We start from the raw sequence: 22,569 nt of genomic DNA, 5'->3' as shown, positions 1-22,569 counted from the left end.
CGAGTGTTGGAGTTTGTGATTCAAACTGATTTCAGAAGATCGAATTGTGTGTTTGCCCGAGCCTTTACGTATTTTATAGCTAAAAAAAAGTTTAACCTAGTCCAAAGCAAAAACTGAAAAGGGGTACTTAATTTCCAAATTAATATAATTTCCTATTCTACAAGATAATTACCTAATACTCTATTAGTATTACACACGTAATTTTCCTTTTTACTTGTGTAATACTAATAGAGTAATAGGTAATTATCTTGTAGAGTAGGAAATTACATTAATCTGGAAATTAAGTACGAATTAAGTTACACCAATTCAACCTCTCTTTAGATCAATAAATCTACCTATAGAACTTACAACACAAATGTTACATTGCTTGTCATGTCCGGATAACATACAAAATATCAAGAGCTAGCGTGGCTGTTGTCACGGTCTTTGCATAGATTTTGTATCAAGAGCGTGGCTTTAAGTCCTTAAAGTGTTTACAAGAGCGAAGAGGGAACCAAAACGTATAAGGTAGCAGTCTTGGAGAGTTGGGGTAAGGAAGTACGTGAGAGTAGTGACACGATTAGATGATCAAGTCTATAGCCACAACCAATGTAGACACAATTAGGATGATGATCATCATTTTGGTGTATATATGGATCGGATGAACATATCAGTCTTTATAATGGGCAGAGGATTCGCCTAGTGGATCAAGAATTCAAGATCATGATTTTAGCTCTAATAACCATGCAACACTTATTGCACTCCTCCCCCATTCAAAACCATAATTTCACTGTACTCTTTAACCATTAGATAAAATAATTTTTTTAAAAAACTTATACAGTATAGTGGATGTGATTCAATGTACGTTTTAAAAAGAAAAGAACAAAGTGATTCAGAGAGCACCGCTAAATAATTGGGCCAATAATGTGATCATTCTTATCAATCTAATAATTTAAACAATAGAACAAGTGAATGATCCAAAAGCAACGGGCTTGAAACCCGCTATTTTACCCGACCCGTCTTGTCGGGTATGGGTCCATTGTTTTCATATATTTGTTTTCTTCCCCTAAACTTTTTCCTTTTGACATTCAAGTCCCTCCGACAAGAGGCGACGCCAAATTTATAACTACCGAGAGAGCTCTGAGCTCGCTCTTTCTTCTCACCTTTCTCGGTCGGAATCTTCTCTCGTCGGAAAATTCTTGATCGATCACAACGCTCGAGTTTTGGTATATTCCATATTTTGGGTTTTTGAATTAGGTGGAGGAGTTGATCGATTTTGAAATGGCTTCTTCAAGCTTGGGGAGCTCAATCCCTGCACCAGGTAACACAACTTTTTCCTGAATCTTCGATTTTGATTTTTTTTCTAATCTCAAAATTGATCAGTGTATTGGTTGTTTGGTCGAAAACTCTTGAATTGTGTAATTGGGTCTACATTGGTTTTGGCAATAACTATGTTTTTTGATCAAGTCTTCTGATTAGGAAACTAAAGTTTATATTTTTATTTGTTGACAGAGGCTGTTCAACTTCTGGTATCGTCTCTAGCTGATGATTCCTCTGTGGTTAGAGAAGCTTCCATGGCTTCTCTTAGAGATATTGCCTCGCTGTATGTACTATTTATCTCCTTTACTTCATTCACAAGACATGCATAGTGAGTATTAGGAGATCTCTGATACTGCACTGTCGTGTGTTTCTTCCAGGAATCCGCTTCTGGTTCTTGATTGTTGCTATGCTGTGTCTCGTGGAGGACGAAGGGTAACGTTCTGTTTTCTTGTTTTTTTTGTTTCTGTCTCTTTTCATCGTCGTTTGTTTCCTTTTATTGGTGCGTAAGACTGATGCTATCCGGTGTTGCAGCGGTTTGGTAACATGGCTGGGGTTTTTCAAGTGATGGCATTTAGTGTTGGTGCGTTAGAGGAAGGGGAGAGTGATGCAGTTTTCATGGGGAAACTTGCGAAGATTGCTACAGCTGAGATAATATCTTCCAAGGTGTGTTGTGAATGCCTAACCATTCTTAAAGATTTAGTTTTTTACTTTGTATAGTTAGAGATTTACATAGTGCAGCCTGAATTGTAGATGCAGTTTCTGAAAATTAGCATGTTTGAGATGCATAAATGGCACTCTGTGGCTTTTCACTCTTGGAATTTCTGTTTCTATGTCCTTGCTTTTTTCTGTCTACCATCTATGTGTCGTTTACTTCCTCAGATCTAAGAGAGGGGTTGTAAATTTTTCTTATGCGCTGGACAGAAAATGAATCATATGTCGCTCATTCCTGTAGCAGAGGTTACCTAGAAATTTGACCTACAGAATTCAGGATTAAATGATTGAGAAATTCTCATCATACATAAGCAATGTAATCATTTCTATAAAAACAGGGGAAACTAACTGCAATTCTTGAAACTATCTCGCATTTGTTTGTATATATCTCCGGGATCAATTTAGCATCTTTTAATGGGTCATCATAACGTAGGAACTAAATGCTGATTGGCAAAGACAAGCGTCAGGGCTGCTCGTCTCAATTGGAACACACTTTCCTGATCTTGTAAGTCTTTTTTATTTTCCTTTTTCATGTTTGCTAATTCATAGAGGGATTTCTGGACATCTAGAAACCACTGTTTGTTTAGTTTCATGCGGCTGTACATTCCTGAGTTGTTTCGTTTTACTGTTAAGAAAAGGTTGCTGTACCACATGACTGGTGGTCAGATACATTACAACTGGATTACTTCTTGGGGTCTGCATATATGTGGATCTAAGTTTATAGAATGATCAGTATGCTGAAGTAGTTGGTTATCTTTGATATAAGCATGACAAGAAAATGAGTAGCTGATGAGAAAACCATAGTAGAGACTTGTCATCTGTCATCATGTAATATCTACAGCATTTTAGATAGTGTCATGCATAAATTTGGCCCATTGTCTCTCCCCTGTCACTTAATTTTTCTTCACTAAGCTATTTGTTTTTTTTTTTTTTGTTTTAAGTTCAAGTTATTGTTCTTTAGTGTAAATTTCATGTTTAATTGATATCAACAGATGATGGAAGAAATATTTCTTCATCTATCTGGTCCGGCCACAGCTTCCCCTGCTATGGTTCAAATTCTTGCTGACTTTGCCACATCTGATGGTTAATTTCTAACTCTCACCCGAGTCCCCTTTTTATCTTTTGTTTCTCATTTTGAAAAGTATAAGGAAACTGCAGTTCTCTGATATTTTGAATTTCTTTCATATTTCCTTTGAAGCTTTGCAGTTCACTCCACGTCTGAAAGGTGTACTTTCAAGGGTGTTGCCTATTCTTGGGAATGTTCGGGACTTACACCGACCAATATTTGCAAATGGTACAGTGAAAATTTTGTAATCCGTTTCTTTTTAGGAGTGAAAATCTTCTATAGAAAACTACTATTATTTGCCAAATTTTCTCCCTCATCCGATAAGCTGGATTTTTGTTTCCTGTACCTCGTGGTTAGTTGACTCTAATTTGGTATCATAAATGGTCATCAGGTCAGAGTTTGTTTACTTGCTGAAACCAATATGACAATTTAATTCATACTAACAGAAAGTAGGTTATCAACCTGTTGATATGTGCATCTTCGCACTCTCTAAAATGATGGAAGAGATGATCAACCCAAATCATGCAATTTGCATGTCTGCTAATATGAATATCAAATACAAGGAATAGCTTGTCTAATTCAAAAATACCAGCTATCACTTGTGTTATCTTATTTTTGCTTATTGTCTCATATGTTAATTTATTACTTTATGTCTAGCATTTAAGTGCTGGTCTCAGGCAGTGTGGCTATACATCACAGATCTTACCTCAGATTCTCCTCTTGACAGTGATGTCATGTAAGACCACTTTCTTTGTTCTGTTTTATTTCTGCTAGTTTTTGTGTTGAACACACTCAAATTATGGGCTTCATCTGATGCAGGTCATTTCTGAACTCTGTTTTTGAGCTTCTGTTGAGAGTTTGGGCAGTTTCCCGAGATCATAAGGTGAGTTCCTGATCTCTTTTTGCATTATTTGCCAATTTAGGTTTTAATAGTGTCGTGTGTTTCAGTTATAATTGCTCAAGAGAGTACCAGGGTAGTATATGGTTCGTGTTCACAGACTATTATTTCATAACAAAGACAATGAAAACCGTGAGTGTGTAACTTCATTAAGACCAAAGAAAAAAGGAAAGTTTGTTTTCTAGGTTTTTTCCCCCAGTAATGTTTCTTTGATATTCAGGATGTAGAGAGATTAATCTTTGCAAGATTTTGCTAGTCTGTTGTTCACTCGTTCTCCAGACGTGCCTCGTGACTTTAACGTGTGCTGAGTTAGTTGATTATCTTCTGAATAAGGTACGAGTATCTACGGTAGAGGCTCTGGGTCAGATGGTAGGTCTTATCACTCGGACACAGCTGAAATCAGCATTACCAAGGCTTATTCCAGCAATACTTGAACTGTAAGTTCTGTTTTTATTCCATTTTCCGTTTTATTTCAAGCTTTACTTCTCAAAGGCCCAGAGCCTAGTAAATATGCTGTCTGCTTGATATATTGTTCCACAAGTAAAGCTTTGGTAAGTTAGAAAGAAATACGTACCAAGCCATGGGAGGCTTTTCATATAAACTTGGGTTTATTTTCTATTCTAAATGTAGCGATTATTCATTCCTTTCATACCAAATTTCAGGTATAAGAAAGATCATGACGATGCTCTTTTGGCGACATGTAGTCTTCACAGTCTTTTAAATGCCTCATTACTTTCCGAGTCTGGTCCTCCACTGCTTGATTTTGAGGTATGGTGTTTCCATCATTTTTTGCTGCTAAGGTGCCTCATTATTTACAGTCATCTGGCACAGTCTTTTAGATGTGGTATTGGAAGGATAATTTTTTTTTATAAGACAATGATTCAGTTAAGCTTTGTTTCTGGTCAGGACCTCACAATTGTTCTGTCAACACTTCTTCCTGTGATTGGTATCAATAGTGAAAGCAAAAGGTGCTCAGGTATATCAGTGGGAAGAAAGGTAAGTCACTGATCGCTTTCATTCTGTTAGTGTTGCAGGGTAGGAGTGAGAGTGTGCTGTTAATTTAACATTAATGTTTCAGGCCTCTCTCATTTTTTTATCATTCAGTTTGTGAGCAATGTATTAAGCTTTTTTTTGTTCTTTATTTCTAATGTTGCAGACATACAACGAAGTGCAGCGGTGTTTTCTCACTGTTGGCTTGGTTTACCCCGAGGATTTGTTTACATTTCTTCTTAACGTAAGGACATACTTTTTTTGATGGATATGGCTCTAGATATTATTTGTATATGCAATGCGAAACAGTGGCCATACCTAGCACTCATATTAGACTCAAGAACTTTTCCTTGCCACGCATCTGTGTGATATTTTATACTGGCTTTGTATCTGAAAGTTAAATTTGAAATTCCTGTCTTCCTCGTGTATCTTCCCCAGAAATGCAAGTTGAAAGAAGACCCTTTGACATTTGGTGCTCTTTGTATCTTGAAACATCTGCTTCCGAGGTGTATTTCTTGATCTTTCTTTTTTTCACTATAACTTATAAATTTAGAGTTTATTTGCTATCCCAACTTACTGATATCGCATTGTGTTTGGAGGTTGTTTGAAGCCTGGCACTCAAAACGGCCTCTTTTGGTCGATACTGCAAGGTCTTTGTTAGATGAGCAAAGTTTAGCTGTTCGAAAAGCCCTTTCAGAGGTACTAAAATGGCATATATTTTCTTTTTTACTACTAAAAGTATGCATGCTTTACCACTGTTTTCCTGCTTTGATGATAGTTGATCGTGGTCATGGCTTCACACTGCTATCTGGCCGGTCCATCTGGGGAATTATTTGTTGAATACCTTGTACACCATTCTGCAATAGGAGAGAGTGAAAATCTGAAGGTAAGACCATATAGCATAACACTTTAATTACAAAATAAGATGTGGTGCACCTGAAAAATTGGAAGAACTATTTAAGCCGTTGAAGGTATAACAAGGAAGGGGAAACTATATTGATCAAAAAAAAAAGAAGGGGAAACTATAAAAACTATAATTTTCTTCACGAATTATGATTACAATGGGCGGAAATAAAGAAGATCACTTCTACAATTTGAATTAGACACGGAAAGAGGAAAACAAAAACAAGGAGAAAATTAGAAACAATGAATGTTGTTTCTAGTTTCCCGATCCGTTGAGTTTGGACTGCCTTTTTAGTTGTTATATATCTGAAAGTACTGAAATGTGAGGGTAAGGCAGCCCAAATATATGTATCCTCACGTCCTTGCCTAGGGTTCCAAATGCATGTAAAATTAGTATATTTGTTACACACTATTACATGCACTTTTGTTGGTGCTTAGATGTTTAATCCACCCAGGCTAAAAGGTTTTATAAAAATTAGTGACTTGTCGGCTTCAGTTAAGAAAATAGTCTAGAAAAGTGTTAAAAATGACTCCTGGGTGTTGCTGTAAGTAATAATGAAACATGGTTGTTATCCTGCTCCAAGTTGTGTCATTGAGTCTTATGACTAACTTGTTCCAATTTGTGGAGTCTGCTAAAAACTGTATATAAGGAGCACATAACTCGAATAAGTTTGAAGTACTACGGTGTCTGTTCTTTCTATGTTTTTCTAGAATTTCACTTGAGTTACAAATACTTCTCTTAGGCAAAAGGGGAACCAGTTAGTCCATCACAGCTAAGAGCAGTTTGTGGAAAAGGTCTTCTGCTCTTGACCGTTACAATACCGGAGATGGAGGTGCTTTAAATTTGTCTTTTATAATGAAAAATCATATTATAGCTTTGAGATTTTAATGCTAAAGAGTACATGAAATTGCAGTACATTCTTTGGCCTTTCCTACTGAAAATGATTATCCCTAAGATTTACACCGGCGCTGTTGCATCAGTAAGATCTTTCCTTTTTTTGCCTAGATTGATTTCTTTCACTGATTGGACCTGAGTTAACAGTATTCTTAATATAATTTGATAGGTCTGTAGATGCATATCTGAACTGTGTCGTCGTAGATCTTCAACTACCCCCATGTTGATCGAGTGTAAAGCTCGTGCTGATATTCCTAGCCCTGAGGTAAATTTGTTCATATGATCTATAAGTTTTGTTGTGTACGGAAATATCAGAAAATTGAAAACAAGTAAAATTTAATTGCAGGAGTTGTTTACCCGTTTAGTGGTTCTCTTGCACAACCCTCTGGCCAAAGACCAGTTAGCATCCCAAATATTGACTGTAAGTTTATTGATTTCAGAAATCCTGTAATTTGTATTAGTTTATTTGTATTTAACCACTCTGTTGTTACTTCCTCCAGGTCCTTGGCTATCTGTCCCCTCTTTTTCCAAAAAACATCAGCATGTTTTGGCAAGATGAGGTACACTGTTGTTTGCTCAAGATACTCTGATAGTTTTTTTTTTTTTTTTATAATTATTTTTGGTTTCCAATCAGCTTGTAGAGCAAAATATGTGGTCAGATATCATCGTAGTTTCTAGTATATTTTACCTTTTTGCATTGTATATCCTCCAGACATGATTTATATTATGACGGCTATAAAAGCTACCTGAATGTTTCTGCTTTTTCTTAGTTACTCATATTACTTGTTTACCAGTGACCCTAATTATTTTTCACATTTGGTAAGCTCTAGATTCCAAAAATGAAGGCGTATGTCTTTGACACAGAAGATCTGCAGCTTGATCCAACGTACCAGGAAACTTGGGATGATATGATAATCAATGTAAGCTTATTCAACTAGCGTGAAGGAAATATAAACATCTTTCTGAGCTCAAGTTTCTTTAAAGCCGAAATACAAGGCAATTAAATATATTATTTTGACTAATCAAACTTGTTCTATACATTACTCTTGTAATCATCGTGCTGTTATACAGTTTCTAGCAGAATCACTGGATGTCACCCAGGATGCTGACTGGGTTATATCTCTTGGAAATGCTTTTGCAAAACAATACATTCTTTATACTCCGGATGATGACCATGCAGCACTTCTACACCGGTAAAATTCTTGGATTTTCATTTTATTCTGGTCAGCTCTGATGAAGTTGAAGTATCTCTACTTCTTAATTCTTATTGGTGCACTATTTTGTCGTTAGTCGTTGTGAAAAAAATATTTGGCTTGGATTGTTGATTTTTTCTGACATCAAGCAACATGTGGGCCAAAATTGTTAATCTTCAGAAATTAGAAAAAATGTAGACCTTGATTGACATTGCTTTCTATATTTTATATCTGGTGATTTCCTGATTTTTTTTTTTTTACCATATTATCTAAGTTTATAAAAGACATTCCAGTACTTTTGTACATATACATTCTCTTTACTATCTAGTATCTGGCTAAAGAAGATTGTTTTCCTTGTGATTTTAGTGCTTATTTTCAGATCCTGATAGATGGCTGATAAATTTTGAATATATCTGAGAGCTGCACACAACTCCAGATTATAGCAGATATTCAGTATTTATATTGATAATCGAGAGGAGAGCTGTATCGTAAACCTCTTCCGCTTTGATTTTAGGTGTATCGGAATACTTCTCCAGAAAGTTAATGATAGAGCGTATGTTCGTGACAAGATTGACTGGATGTACGAACAGGCTGACATTTCTATACCTGCAAATAGACTTGGTTTAGCGAAGGCCATGGGACTGGTATTTTGAGCGTACTTGTCTTTTTCTCGCTCAGATGTTGATGTTCACCCTATGTTTATATGCTAATTGAATGCGTAGGTCGCGGCCTCCCACTTGGACACTGTACTGGAAAAGCTGAAAATCATTGTAGATAATGTTGGGCAGAGTATTTTCCAAAGGTTTATCTTACTTGACTTAATGAAATCATCGCAACATTTGTCAATCGCAACATCGGTTACTTTCTTGATATGCCTGAATATTTGTCAATCACTGTCAAATTCATTTGTTGTTTCTCTCATTCAGTTAACCTATAGAACATCACATATATCTTACTAGTGGAAGGTTGTATCCTTAAGATTTGTAAATTCTAGCTACGTATGCCAAGTCTTCTCTAAATATACTTTAAGTTGGACACTTAAAGCTGTAGTTGCACAAACAGAAAGTGTTGTATCAAAAGGTTTCCTGTTATAAGGTTATTAGCTGCTTTATTAGTCATACTGTTACTTCTAGGCATTCTAGAATTGGTCACGTTTACCACATGTTTGTAAAATATATTGACATAAAACTGACTTAATGTTCTCGTTTTTATTCTAGGATCTTATCTCTCTTCTCTGAGAGCTATAAAACAGAAGACAGTGATGATATACATGCTGCTTTGGCTTTGATGTATGGATATGCTGCAAAATATGCGCCTTCATCGGTTATTGAGGCCAGAATAGATGCACTTGTCGTATGTTTTTATATCTTCATTCTTCCATCCTGCTTCTTTTTCTATTATCTGTTTTAAATATATGCACTGGATTGATGTTGTGGAATGCTAGGAAAACCCATCTAATGAAATTAAAACATTTATGAAGAAGTTACTAATCCGAGTAGTTTTCGGTGGCCAGACAGTGATTTATGTTGAATTGTAGTGACCATGTTACTATATCTGCGCCACTTTTACTTTCAGATTCCAATTTCATATTCAGATTACGTTTGCATGTATTGCAGGGAACTAATATGCTTTCGCGGCTTCTTCATGTGCGGCAACAAACGGCAAAACAAGCTGTTATAACTGCTATTGATTTATTAGGTTGGTACATCATTGAAATATAGGTGATGGAGTTATTCTTCCATTGACTGAGCGGTTTCTCCTCTCTGATTTTTCTATTACGTTACACCGCCCTACGTGGTAGGGGTACAATGTTAGGGAGATCTTGAGAGTATTTAGGACCCTGACCTGTTGCGTCTTTGTGTGAAGGTCGCGCTGTCATAAATGCTGCAGAAACTGGTGCTACATTCCCATTGAAAAGAAGAGATCAGATGCTTGATTATATATTGACTTTGATGGGACGAGATGAAAATGAAGGTTTTGCAGAATCTAGTCTTGAAGTTTTACACACTCAGGTAAGGATAATCTATGCAAGAATCTGTACCATGTGGCAGTTCTTTCAAACAAGCAGATACCAGTTCTCTTTCTAATAAATCTTGTTCAGGCACTCGCTCTGAATGCATGCACAACACTGGTCTCTGTGGAACCGAAGCTGACTATTGAAACTCGAAATCGTGTCATGAAGGTAATTAGTTTCTTGTTTGAACCGACTAAAAAAAGAAAAGAAAAGAGATTAGTGCTATATGTTTTGTATCCAAAATTTCTCTTAAATTTATGCATTTTTTCTTGGACAGGCTACACTGGGATTCTTTGCTTTGCCTAATGATCCATCTGATGTCATCAGTCCCCTTATAGACAATCTTGTGACTCTCTTGTGTGCCATCCTCCTTACAAGGTATTTTACTTGACAAGTTTTAAGTTCTCAAAGCTATTATGAGGATGCAAATTCTCTGAAGTCATTTTTTGAATAACTTAGTTGTAAATCTTTCTTTTTATCTGTTTATTATTTCCATTGTTGAAATAATTTCTGTAAAACTGAAATATTCAGTGGAATCGATTGAAAAAAGAAAAAAAATTTCCCATGTCTAGGTTTCCTTTCAGTTTTTACCTATTTATTCAAATCCTATCCAATACTAGAGACATAATTTCAAGTTGCTTCCTCTGATAAGCTCATGAGATCTGTTTAATTACCTTGCATAACTTACATGCTACTGATGTTAGATAAGATTCAGTGATTATGGTAGTAGATTTGCAATAATCTCTAATACTGGAGTCCTACGACAAGTGCATGGTACCTTTTTATCCGCTTATTCGTGATATCTGTGCATGAACTAGTGGAGAGGATGGAAGAAGTCGAGCAGAGCAGCTTCTGCATCTGCTTAGACAGCTTGATCAATATGTTTCGTCACCCATTGATTATCAAAGAAAAAGAGGTTGCGTGGCAGTTCATGAAATGCTTCTAAAGTTTCGTAAGCTTTGTGTGGGTGGCTATTGTGCACTTGGTTGTTCTGGGGATTGCCCTCATAGAAAGTATGCAGACCGCAGTATGCAGGGGAATTTTTCAAATCTACCATGTATGACTATCTCTAAAACAATTTGTTAAAATTTATTCCATAAATTATGATCAGCTAATTAGTTCCTTTGTTTGACTTACAGCGGTATTTTTATTTCCTGACCGCGAGGTATTGTGTTTGGGAGATAGGATCATAACCTATCTCCCACGCTGTGCTGACACAAATTCTGAAGTTCGAAAAATTTCTGCACAGGTATTTTATTATTACTTTTCCTGAACATTTTTCACAAAATTATGGGTGATCCTTTCATCTGACTGTGACATTGGTAATTTTTAATGGTTCCTCCAACTATTATTGTTGTTAGATTCTTGACCAGTTCTTCAGCATATCACTTTCCCTTCCCAAAGCGGTACTCTCAAGCGGACTGGATTCTGAAGACTCCTATAAAGCCCTGTCTTCCCTTGAGGATGTCATTGCCATTTTGAAAAGCGTAAGCAATTTTTGGTTAGGTTAGAGTTATGTCTTTATTTTGTGAGCTTCATGTTCAGTGTCAAATTTTTGTAAACCGACGTCCAGGATGCCTCTATCGATCCATCTGAAGTTTTCAACAGAATAGTCTCATCAATTTGTGCTCTTTTAACGGAGGATGAGGTTTGTTTTATTTTTTTATTTTGTATAAATTTTGGTGCCATTGGCTGGTTGAGGTCCCATTATGTTGTGCTATGTCATGTAGCTAGTAGCAGCCTTAAACAGTTGCACTGCAGCTATCTGTGACAAAATCAGGCAATCTGCTGAGGGAGCCATCCAAGCGGTTACTGAGTTTGTTTCCAGAAGGGGGAGTCAGCTTAGTGAGAATGATATAGCAAGGTACATAAAAGCTACTTATCATAGACGGGCTATAGTCCCTTATTACATTATTATCTGATAACTTTGTTCCCCTTTCTTCTTTTGGTTCTCTTCTGGCAGGACGACTCAGTCCTTGCTCTCGGCAGCAGTTCATATAACTGATAAGAATTTACGTGTTGAAGCTATTGGAGCTGTATCCTTTACTTTATTCTGTTAAAAAATTCGATTTGCATGTAAATGTGAGACTGCTATAATATAAAGCTCACTAGCTTTTAGCTTGTATGATTTTGGTATATTACTGCTTACCTTAATCATTTGAAGATCTCTGCTCTGGCAGAGAACACACAACCAGCTATTGTGTTTAATGAAGTATTGGCTACTGCTGGAAGGGACATCGTGACAAAGGACATAACTAGGATGCGTGGTGGCTGGCCAATGCAAGATGCATTTTATGTAAGTACCATTCTCTCCAAGAACTATGTTATACATATGAGATTATTCTCTTTCTTGGTCATATAATCTTGTATGAAAGTCTTGCAAAATTTTGAGAATAATTGTCTGACTCAATGTTTGACGAGGCCTCTCATTGTCACTTATATTTTGATCCAGGCTTTCTCTCAACATACGGAGCTTTCAGTTTTGTTCATGGAACACTTAATATCCATTCTCAATCGTAGTTCTTTAGTTAAAGGTGATTCACATAAGGGAGAGAATTCTAGCTCTTCTTCTGAAACACATGTAGAAGACGATATTCTCCAAGCTGCCATTTTTGCTCTCACTGCTTTCTTTAGGTACCTTTTATAAACCATCCAATTTAATCGAGAGCACATGATGCATTTTTGGTGCCTAATATACCCAAACTTACCAGAGGGGGCGGAAAAATTGGAAAGAAAGCTGTTGAGAAAAGCTACTCTTCTCTTGTTGGGGCACTTACTCTTCAATTGGGAAGCTGTCATGGACTTGCAAGTTCTGGTCAGCAAGATCCATTACGGTAACTCCTCTACTTTCATTAGAACTGTAGTCACATAACGATTGGTACTCTTACTTTTGTAAAAACCTTTTATTTCCTCTTGGCAGAGTACTTCTAACTTCATTTCAGGCTTTCTGTGAGTGTGTTGGTGATCTGGAGATGGGCAAGGTACTTTTTGACTGTAACACTAAATTAGTTCTGTTTAGTTTCCCGTATGATGAACTGATACCTGTCTTTGCTTAGATTTTGGCTCGTAATGGGGAGCAAAGAGAAAAAGAAAAATGGGTTGATCTTATTGGCGATATTGCTGGATGCATTTCAATTAAGAGACCAAAGGAGGTACCTAGTTATTTGTTGATTGTAGTGGTGTTTCTCAGGGTCTTCGTAGCCTAACTGTTGTGTTTCACTAGTTGATCATTGGTTCATTCGTTGAGTAGACAACATGGATATTCTTGACCGTTGTTGTTGGGAAGAAATGATATATGTTCATAGTTGTTTAGTATACATGAGTGATTCTTTCTGTCTGAAAAAGTACTAATATTGGGAAAGCCTAACCTATTCTTCAAGATAACTGACTTGGTGACTTACATATCTGTACTTTTTGTTGCTACAACCTTTTTAAGACAGAGTAGTATAGAAAGAAATCCATTGATGAAGGAAAGGGAGATTACAATCTCCCTCCAGACTGAAGTAGAGCTTAAATTTTCAGTACTGCTGTCACAGGTTCGACATATTTGCTTGATTCTCACGAAAGCACTTAACCGTCCACAAAGATTTCAAAGGGAAGCTGCTGCCGCTGCATTGTCAGAGTTTATACGCTACAGGTATAATGTTTTTGTTGTCCTTCAAACTCTTATGATAAGAGTCTTATCTAGATTTTATTTACTTCAACTGTAGTTTTCTGGAATTTTACTCGGTGCAGTGACACACAGATTTAGATACATGTACACATTCATCTTGTAAGCTCTGTTTGTTTAAGAAAGTTAAGGTCGAAGTGATGAAAATGGGGTTTAATTCTTAATTCTAGGTCTTGTGTATATAAAGTTAAGGAAAGAAAATCAAAGGACTGAAGCATCATGTCTGACAAGTTTCATGAACAAAACACTTCCTTGGTACCTTAACTTCTTAAGTTTCTAATATTTCTGAGTTGCAGTGGTGATTTTAGTTCTGTAATGGAGAAGATGGTCGAAGCACTCTGCCGACACGTGTCAGATGATTCTCCTACTGTAAGGCGCCTTTGTCTAAGAGGATTAGTGCAAGTAAGAGTAAATTCTGAGCAGTTATTATTTACTCATCTTGATTGTCTAAGAGGAAAAGTGCAAGAAAGAGTTATGCGGATTAGCTTTATTCCTTATCAGGATTCAAGTAGGTTTATGAGAAAGTATATACTTATTGGATTATGATAATGATGTCAGATCAATACTCTATCTTCCACTAAGTAAAACAACTTTCAACTCATATTTATAGCATATTGATGATATGAGAGTTTACCAACTTTCTACTTGTCACATTATAATAGAGGATATTTTACCAGTTTTTGGACTAGGTGGTTTGCGAAATTTAAATTGTTTTCTGCGGTTTCTCTTATTTCTGAATAATCACTTTAGCTGATTTGGGGTTTTGCCAGATGCCATCTGCTTGTATGAACCACTACACAACGCAAGTTATTGGTGTAACTTTAGCATTGCTTGATGATCTGGATGAGTCTGTGCAACTTACTGCTGTGTCATGCTTATTGATGGTAATGCTCAAACCTATTAAACACTCAAGTTTCTAAATTCTGACTATTTCAGGTCGATTAGCAAATTTTTAAAAGTTCATGTGCTTGTTTTCTTATGTTTAGGTCATAGAGTCAGCTTCTAACGATGCTGTTGAACCTATCTTACTGAATTTGTCTGTTCGGCTTCGTAACCTTCAGGTAAGGTCCAGCTTTAGTTTATCTGAAAAATGAAATTAATATAAATTTAAGCTTTTAAGTCAGACTCAAGCGTGAACAGAAGACAAATCGTAAAACCAGTTCTCTAAATTCACTTAACTGTCAGTTATATTTTTCTGAATGAAATGCGTTGAATTTTCCTTCAAATTCCAATTTGTAACAGGTTAGTATGGATCCGAAGATGAGAGCCAATGCATTTTCAGCACTTGGAGCATTAAGTAAATATGCTATTGGAGGACAACGGGAGGGATTTGTTGAGCAGGTGACACATACTCATTTCGTTTCCAATTCAATAATCTGAATGCGAGGAAAGAAAATATTTCAGTATCAATCTAAAGCTTATCGGATGAAAATGCTTGATATCAGATTCATTCCTCCCTTCCGCGCTTAATAGTACACCTCCATGACGATGATCCTAGCATAAGGAAGGCTTGTCGGGTAATTTTCTTCATAGCCTGTTGCTCCTTTGTTTGGTTGAGGTAGCTTTGAGTTTACTTGTCTGTTATTTTTTTAAATAGGTAACCCTCAAGCAGTTTGCTCCACTCGTGGACATAATAAATTATTCTGCCCTCTATGATACACGTGCTTTTGGTTCTGACGATAGGTACCAAATCTATGATTTCAAATCTATTTTGTGAGCAGTCACCACCTCTATATTCTAAAGTTGTTTATATTTTTCAGGACTGACTATGAAAACTTCGTAAGGGATCTCTCAAAGCACTTGGTTCAAGAGTCGGAAAGAGTTGATACTTACATGGCATCAACCATCCAGGTTAGGCTTTCCTCGATGAATTTTCATAGTTGTTAAATTCATAAACTATATATACAGAAAGCTAAGTGATTACTACCTGATGCAGGCATTTGATGCACCGTGGCCAGTAATTCAGGCGAATGCAATACACTTCTCCACCACCATGTTATCACTCTCAGAGGATCAGCACATAATCTCTCTCTACTACCCACAGGTAAATTAGAGAAACTTCATATACCATGCACATAATTATTTATTAGTTCTCAAGCCTGTCTCTCGTTCAGGTGTTTGAAACGCTGGTTAGCAAGATGACCCGGTCGCAAGATTCAGTTGTGAGAGCAGCCTGCTCATCAGCGTTTGGGCTGCTGCTAAGATCAAGCAGGTCAACATTGTGGAGAGGAGCTCGACTTGATCGGAGTGACTCAGGTAGAAAATCCAATGATCCTGAGTCTGTTAAGAAATAACAGGGCCATTGCTGTCCGTGTGAATACCAACCAATTACTGTCGAGAAAAATCTGGGGGTTTGCAAAATATATATCCATAGGTACAGTGTGCAATGAGAACCCATCCAGGTTTGTTTGTTTGTTGTAAAGTGTATTATGTTTTCCTCTTGCAAGTATTGTCACTTGTGTGTCATCTATATTACCGAACTCAGGAAAGAAACATTCACACGAGAGTGTTGTAGGCTCTGGTCCTCTTTTTGTTGATTGTGATTTTTGTGGCTTCTGCTAAATATAGTTGTCTTGAAAGAATCCAACTTTGGATTTATCTTCATTTACTGGTTAATATGAGATTTTAATTGGTCTTTGAAGTTTCAATCATAAATTCGATCTTGGTAACATTAGTATTTGTCTCGTGGCCTCTTTTTGTTTATTTCTATTCTTGAGATTTGCGGTAAGATATAGCTATCATCGAGCCTCCAAATTGTTGTTTCTGTGCCTCCAAGTCGCTGTTTCTGTACCTGTCGATTATCTTCTTTTTTTCGTTATGAAGATATGTCTCGAAACTTTTCCTGCGAAGGAGGGTCAATTGAAGATGTAAGACGGTCACAAACGGACAAACTACGTATTGGCCAAGAATGTCCTGTAGTAAGCACAATCTGTGGACTCCATAAGAGGTGTTTCGCAAGTAAAAATCTGTTTACGTCATCTATTACGTCTTCTGTTAACTTTATTTCTTTGCTCTCCACGCATCTTATTCTATATAAACTCCACAAATAAAAACCAAACCCAAACCAAAACTTGAGAGTTTCTTACTAAGGTTGTTTTGAGATGGGTTCCGAAACAACCAATGAACCTTGTCATCTTCACTTTGTTCTCTTCCCTTTCATGGCTCAAGGCCACATGATTCCCATGGTTGATATTGCCAGGCTCTTGGCTCAGCGCGGTGTGATAATAACAATTGTCACGACGCCTCTTAATGCAAGGAGGTTCAAGAATGTCCTAACACGTGCCATTGAGTCTGGCTTGCCCATCAACCTAGTGCAAGTCAAGTTTCCATATCAAGAAGCTGGTTTGCAAGAAGGACAAGAGAATATCGATGTTCTTGACACGATGGAGCGGATGATACCGTTCTTTAAAGCGACTAACTTGCTCGAAGAACCAGTCCAGAAGCTCATGGAAGATATGAGCCCTCGACCAAGCTGTCTAATCTCCGATATGTGTTTGCCGTATACAAGCAAAATCGCCAAGAAGCTTAATATACCAAAGATCCTCTTCCATGGCATGGGTTGCTTTTGTCTTCTGTGTACTCACGTTGTTCGCAAGAACCGTGAGATCTTGGAGAACTTAAAGTCTGATGAGGAGTATTTCATTGTTCCTTCTTTTCCTGATAGAGTCGAGTTCACAAGACCTCAAGTTCCGGTGGAAACATATGTTCCTGGAGACTGGAAAGAGTTCTTGGACGATTTGGTAGAAGCGGATAAGACATCTTATGGTGTGATAGTCAACACATTTCAAGAGCTCGAGCCAGATTATGTCAAAGGCTACAAGGAGGCAAGGTCTGGTAAAGCATGGACCGTTGGACCCGTTTCCTTGTGCAATAAGGCGGGAGCAGACAAAGCTGAGAGGGGAAACAAATCAGACATTGATCAAGATGAGTGCTTCAAATGGCTTGATTCTAAAGAAGAAGGCTCTGTGCTCTACGTTTGCCTTGGAAGTATCTGCAATCTTCCTCTGTCTCAGCTCAAGGAGCTAGGGCTAGGCCTTGAGGAATCCCAAAGACCTTTCATTTGGGTCATAAGAGGTTGGGAGAAGTACAAAGAATTAGTTGAGTGGTTCTCGGAAAGCGGATTTGAAGAAAGAATCAAAGACAGAGGACTTCTCATCAAAGGATGGTCTCCTCAAGTGCTTATCCTTTCACATCCTTCTGTTGGAGGGTTCTTAACGCACTGCGGATGGAACTCGACTCTTGAGGGGATAACCGCGGGTCTACCGCTGCTTACATGGCCGCTATTTGCAGACCAATTCTGCAACGAGAAGCTGGTCGTGCAGGTACTAAAAGCCGGTGTAAGAGCCGGGGTTGAGAAGGTTATGAAATGGGGAGAAGAGGAGAAGATAGGAATGTTGGTGGATAAAGAGGGAGTGAAAAAGGCAGTGGAAGAGTTAATGGGTGAGAGTGATGATGCAAAAGATAGAAGAAGAAAAGCCAAAGAACTTGGAGAATTAGCTCACAAGGCTGTGGAGGAAGGAGGCTCCTCTCATTCTAATATCACACTCTTACTACAAGACATAATGCAACTAGCACAATCCAATAATTGATTATATATACACGTCATTTTTTCAAGTGAAATTTAAACATTTAATTGTTTCTTTCTTGTAGAGAAATTTTATTGGATGCATTAGTTACACAATTGTACGAATCAGCAGAAGACAGCTCTCAATGATAACTTCCAAAAGTTGACTTAAAGGTCTTTTAGTCAGTATCTAAATTTCAATTTAAGGCTGCCCTTAATTTCCTTAAACTACAACTAACTTTATTCTGTACTCCCTTTTCATGTCCTGAAAGCATTTGAGCTTTTTCTCTAACGTACCAGTACTGGTTAGATTTTAATTAAACAATATGACCGGGTTATTATGATAGTTATTAACTTATTATTATTAACACTAGGTGTACTGGAGCCTAATCCTTGTATTAATAACAGCACACTGTCCTTTCAAACAAGAATGCAAATAATAAGCATACATACTTGGAATTAACTCTGAAAGCAGCAGGTAATGGCTTACAAAGAATCTCCATAAACAAATCCAACTCTTGTGTTTTTACTATCCTTTGTTCTTTCTTCAATCTACAAGAGCATTATCTAAGACTCCTCACGAGTTCAGAGGTTAGTACCATCATATTCACTTCTGAAACACTGTTATGGCCTACCTAATATAAGTATCTTCAATAGCTTTACAAAATCTTAATTTCATTCTCCGCTGGGATATATATAAATATGAATTTTTTTTGTCTATAAGAAGAAGAGGGATAATAAAAGATTTTGCTAATCATCTCAAGACCTTATTTTGAGAATTCTACAGAAGTTTTCATACCTTCACATTGTCACATAAGTTTTTTTCAGCAGAGAAGTCGTCACTCAAATGAGAGAAGTAATAATAATAGAGGAGGAAGCAAGGAGCTATACCACTACTATTTCATTTTTTTAGCCAATCAGAGCGCTCTATTTCTCACCCACTCTCACCAAACGCGCGTTGCGCGAGTGCCTACGATTCCTGTGTGCTATAACCCCCAAAATCGCTTATGGTGAAACAAACTCGCTTCTTTCTTAAAAACCCATCGCGTGTGACTTTTACTCAAAACCTTATTAATTCCAGTTTAAACCAAACCGAAATCAATTGTAATTTCAAAACCATGTAAACCAAACCGAAATCAATTGTAATTGTTTCTATTACCACTGAGACTGCAGTGAAGAACCTAAGATCAATTCACTTGTCATCCCGCCAAATCCTTCAGTGATACCACTGAGACTGCAGTGAAGAACCTAAGATCAATTCAGTGATGAGAAGTTTCCGTTTGCCTAGACGTTCGACATGGTTGATCAGGTTTTCAGGAGATTCTTGGGTTTAGTCATATCTCTTCTCAGAAGCAGAGAAGATCTTTAAAGAGAGGAATATGAGAATTGTGTTATGTGGTGGGGTGTTTCAATAGCTTACGCGTGTAAGTGCCGAACCCAAATATTGCTTACTCAAATTACCTACCAAACGTTTAGGTTCATTGGATGGATACATGTTTAAAGAAGTGAAGTTGTTATGTATTGTATGCATCTCCTATACTTTTCATCATATGAAGCGCTCTAAACTCTAAAGTCCAAATCAGTTATATTGAGTTTTTGAGGTTAATTTGAAAGAATTTTGACAATTTCTTGTGAAGCAGATTTTTATTTTTGCCTTTTCGGAATATGTTATGGTTATGTGTCTTATGGTGTAGTTTGCGAATAAAAGGTAATTGTAAATTATCTGTAGTTTTGAAAATAATTTTTCTTTTGGCCGATTTCAGGAACTTTCTATTTTGATTTTCTGAAACTTTACATATTTTAAAATTTGAACATGAATTTGCTTAGAAAAAAAGTTTAACTAAATCTAAATCGTATAAGTTAACAATAATAATAATTCAAATACATGACATAACCCTAAAAACTAGATCCAACGATTTGGATGTTCACAAAATGAAAAATTCTAATCTATATATAATAGCAAACCCACTTTTTCTTTACTACTAATGTCATCTTTTGAATCTAACGGTTCAGACTGTTTTTCATTTGATCTGAATGTTACTGTTTAATCTCATAATATATAAAAGCTAAAAATGTGTCTTTTTAAAAGGATGTGTTTTTTAAATGTGTCTTTTTAAAAAGATGTGTCTTTTAATAAAAACTCATGTAATTTAATCAATGCAATGTTTCACCATCACACCCTTTCGTTCCATATATAAATATTTTACAGATTGTTTTGTTTTATTTCATTTACAAAGTTATTTTCCAGAAACAATTGTTTCTTCAAATTTTGTTTTTCCAATCCTATTTGACTTTAAATTTGCTTAGCCATTATCATCTAAAGGTATTAATTGTTATTGTCTCTTCGTTAATTAGTTGCTCAAACCCATTTTCTATGGCTGCTGAGATCATCGTTTTAATCTAATGGATGAGATTGTTTCCGTTATGTCATCTAACTATTTATATTTGTTAATGATCCCAAAAATTTCAAAGTTTTATACCCAACAATTGTGTTTATTCGTCGTACCCCTAGCTTAAAATTTTTGCACCTGTTATTTTTTCACACCTCTTTGTTTGTATATATAGATTTCTCTGGACCTTGAAAATATATTTTGTTTCTCTGAGTATTGTTTCACACCTCCAAGATTTTAAAAATCTGAATATTTTTTTTTCGATTTATTAGTCTTCGTTGATTAACCATCTTCGTTTGAATATGATTGATTTATTTATTGATTTCCTTATCCAACCTCTGTTTGATGTCGTTTTCCATCTTATACATGCATTGATCATACCTTCGATGTGTTGATCTAGGTAATTAATTTTGACTATCACCCTACTTCTCTTATTACTTTTTTTTTTGTAAATTTCAATAGAATATTGATTTGAGATTTGCTTTATGTGAATACCTTTCATATATCTTCTTAACATTGTTCTCTTCTTGTCACTGAATCGATTTCGGTATTTGCAACAAAATTATTAATTGATTAATTTAACTTCAAAAAAGTATAAAACTCATATAAAATGTAGTAACATGGCCATAGATTTACACTCAAACATCATTTGGTTTGTTTTGTTTCATCTTCCTCATATTATTTTATATTTTGATAAGCTTTTAAACTTATAATTTTCTACTCCCTTTTTTATTGTTTGATTAGTGACTTCACTAAATTTTTATTGTTTAATTATACTTCTAAATTTCTACAAGAATCAATTACAAATCATTGTTTCAAATTTTTGTGTTTTATTTATTTATTTATTATTATTAATTATAGGTTGGTGTTTTGATACAACAATATTTGTTGGTATTTAGTTGAAATATATCTGTAGATACAATTGGATATGATTCTAATATATATTGTGATTTGTGAAATGTAATTTGCAGCAAGATCGCCCTTGAATTTATAGCTCATGTTTTGATAAAACCATAAAATTGATATAACAGAAGCATACAAGAAGAAGAAGTTGTTTTATGTTGATCTTTGTCCTATGAAAAGTCGTGCCATCTGTAGATGCCTCACCAAAATACCAAATATATGTTCTTTTAAATATAATTGACAATAATTTGTCATTGTAAAACTTTTTTTTTCTTAAATTGAAGCATATTCTTTCTCATTGATGGTTCTTTAGGTATTGCTTATGTTCCTATAATGTTATGTTGAATTTGGTTGAATATGTAGTTTGTCTCATTAGTTTTATGGGACTAATGATTCGTTGGTGATTGAAACATGTATTATGATATAAATAGTTGAGTTTTGTATCCAAAAAGTTTTTTAGATTTTGTAAAAGGAAAAGACATCAATCTTTGATATTCTTTTAAGGGCAGTAGCTAGAAGTTCATTTCATAATTGCGTTGAAAGCTTTGTTTTTTAAATAAATCAAAAGAAGGGGCACGTTAAGAGTAAAAAATGGCCATTCATAAATATTGAATTCTTATGACTCTCTAAGATCATTAGTATTAAAATGCAGCGATGCCAACAGAAAATATCATTTGAGGGATAAAGATAAAATTGTAAGAAAGTTTTTTGAGTCTCACAAATCTAATATATCATAATATAGAAAAGGTAAAGAAAATAAATTCGTAAATTAAATAAAAATATATACAGTTAGAAGATTATAATCAATTTTCCACTCGAAAAAGTTATTTAATAATGTTAATTATTTTAAGTTTTCATTTCCCCGTGCGGCAACGCACGGGCTGACAGCCCTAGTTTCTATAAAAATATAAGAAGAACTAGGGATGGACCCGCACGTACGTGCGGGGTTGATTTCAAAAACTAAGTTTATTATAAAATTTGTAATATATGGATTGATATGATGAAAGACCCGGATCGAGTGTGAACCGGATTAATGATAAGTTATAAATCAATTAAATTCGTGAACTATAACA

At 35.9% G+C, this 22,569-nt stretch overlaps 2 protein-coding genes across 3 annotated transcripts; both read left to right on the top strand.

Moving 5' to 3' along the window:
* Positions 1-1,064: 1,064 nt before the first annotated feature.
* LOC17888713 (protein SHOOT GRAVITROPISM 6) lies at positions 1,065-16,276 on the top strand. 2 transcript variants are annotated; one of them, XM_023783905.1, is made up of 51 exons: positions 1,065-1,300; positions 1,492-1,582; positions 1,677-1,731; positions 1,831-1,962; positions 2,444-2,515; positions 3,003-3,093; positions 3,209-3,304; positions 3,734-3,812; positions 3,896-3,959; positions 4,308-4,411; positions 4,637-4,742; positions 4,881-4,970; positions 5,131-5,208; positions 5,403-5,470; positions 5,564-5,663; positions 5,743-5,850; positions 6,611-6,700; positions 6,782-6,847; positions 6,932-7,027; positions 7,109-7,183; positions 7,263-7,322; positions 7,593-7,682; positions 7,834-7,955; positions 8,470-8,599; positions 8,678-8,757; positions 9,173-9,308; positions 9,572-9,653; positions 9,822-9,967; positions 10,057-10,137; positions 10,247-10,347; positions 10,788-11,026; positions 11,109-11,218; positions 11,331-11,456; positions 11,543-11,617; positions 11,700-11,833; positions 11,933-12,005; positions 12,134-12,265; positions 12,422-12,603; positions 12,681-12,803; positions 12,890-12,950; positions 13,026-13,121; positions 13,506-13,606; positions 13,936-14,041; positions 14,410-14,523; positions 14,626-14,700; positions 14,882-14,980; positions 15,085-15,156; positions 15,237-15,322; positions 15,400-15,490; positions 15,576-15,683; positions 15,754-16,276. In XM_023783905.1, the coding sequence occupies exons 1-51, from the start codon at positions 1,261-1,263 to the stop codon at positions 15,931-15,933; spliced, it is 5,112 nt and encodes a 1,703-aa protein (XP_023639673.1). In that variant the 5' UTR covers positions 1,065-1,260; the 3' UTR covers positions 15,934-16,276. The 2 variants fall into 2 exon arrangements, with proteins under 2 accessions (XP_023639673.1, XP_023639674.1); XM_023783906.1 differs by lacking the exons at positions 1,065-1,300; positions 1,492-1,582; positions 1,677-1,731; positions 1,831-1,962; positions 2,444-2,515 and having other exon boundaries at positions 3,011-3,093; positions 3,217-3,304.
* Positions 16,277-16,623: 347 nt separating this feature from the next.
* LOC17888709 (UDP-glycosyltransferase 73C6) lies at positions 16,624-18,279 on the top strand. Its single transcript, XM_006294025.2, has one exon. The coding sequence runs from the start codon at positions 16,741-16,743 to the stop codon at positions 18,226-18,228; it is 1,488 nt and encodes a 495-aa protein (XP_006294087.1). The 5' UTR covers positions 16,624-16,740; the 3' UTR covers positions 18,229-18,279.
* The last annotated feature ends 4,290 nt before the right edge of the window (positions 18,280-22,569 follow it).

This window comes from Capsella rubella, unplaced genomic scaffold (genome assembly GCF_000375325.1).
Source record: "Capsella rubella cultivar Monte Gargano unplaced genomic scaffold, Caprub1_0 scaffold_4, whole genome shotgun sequence".
In the NCBI taxonomy this organism is placed as follows: domain Eukaryota; kingdom Viridiplantae; phylum Streptophyta; class Magnoliopsida; order Brassicales; family Brassicaceae; genus Capsella; species Capsella rubella.
The sequence above is the reverse complement of the archived record's forward strand: the minus strand, read 5'-3'. Positions and strand labels throughout refer to the sequence as shown.

Excerpts from the sequence above, each read along its gene's own strand:
- LOC17888713 (XM_023783905.1), top strand. The coding sequence starts at position 1,261 with ATGGCTTCTTCAAGCTTGGGGAGCTCAATCCCTGCACCAG. Across the intron at positions 5,664-5,742 it reads TTCGAAAAGCCCTTTCAGAG|TTGATCGTGGTCATGGCTTC; the intron begins GTACTAAAATGG and ends CTTTGATGATAG. Across the intron at positions 8,600-8,677 it reads TAGCGAAGGCCATGGGACTG|GTCGCGGCCTCCCACTTGGA; the intron begins GTATTTTGAGCG and ends TTGAATGCGTAG.
- LOC17888709 (XM_006294025.2), top strand. The coding sequence starts at position 16,741 with ATGGGTTCCGAAACAACCAATGAACCTTGTCATCTTCACTTTGTTCTC.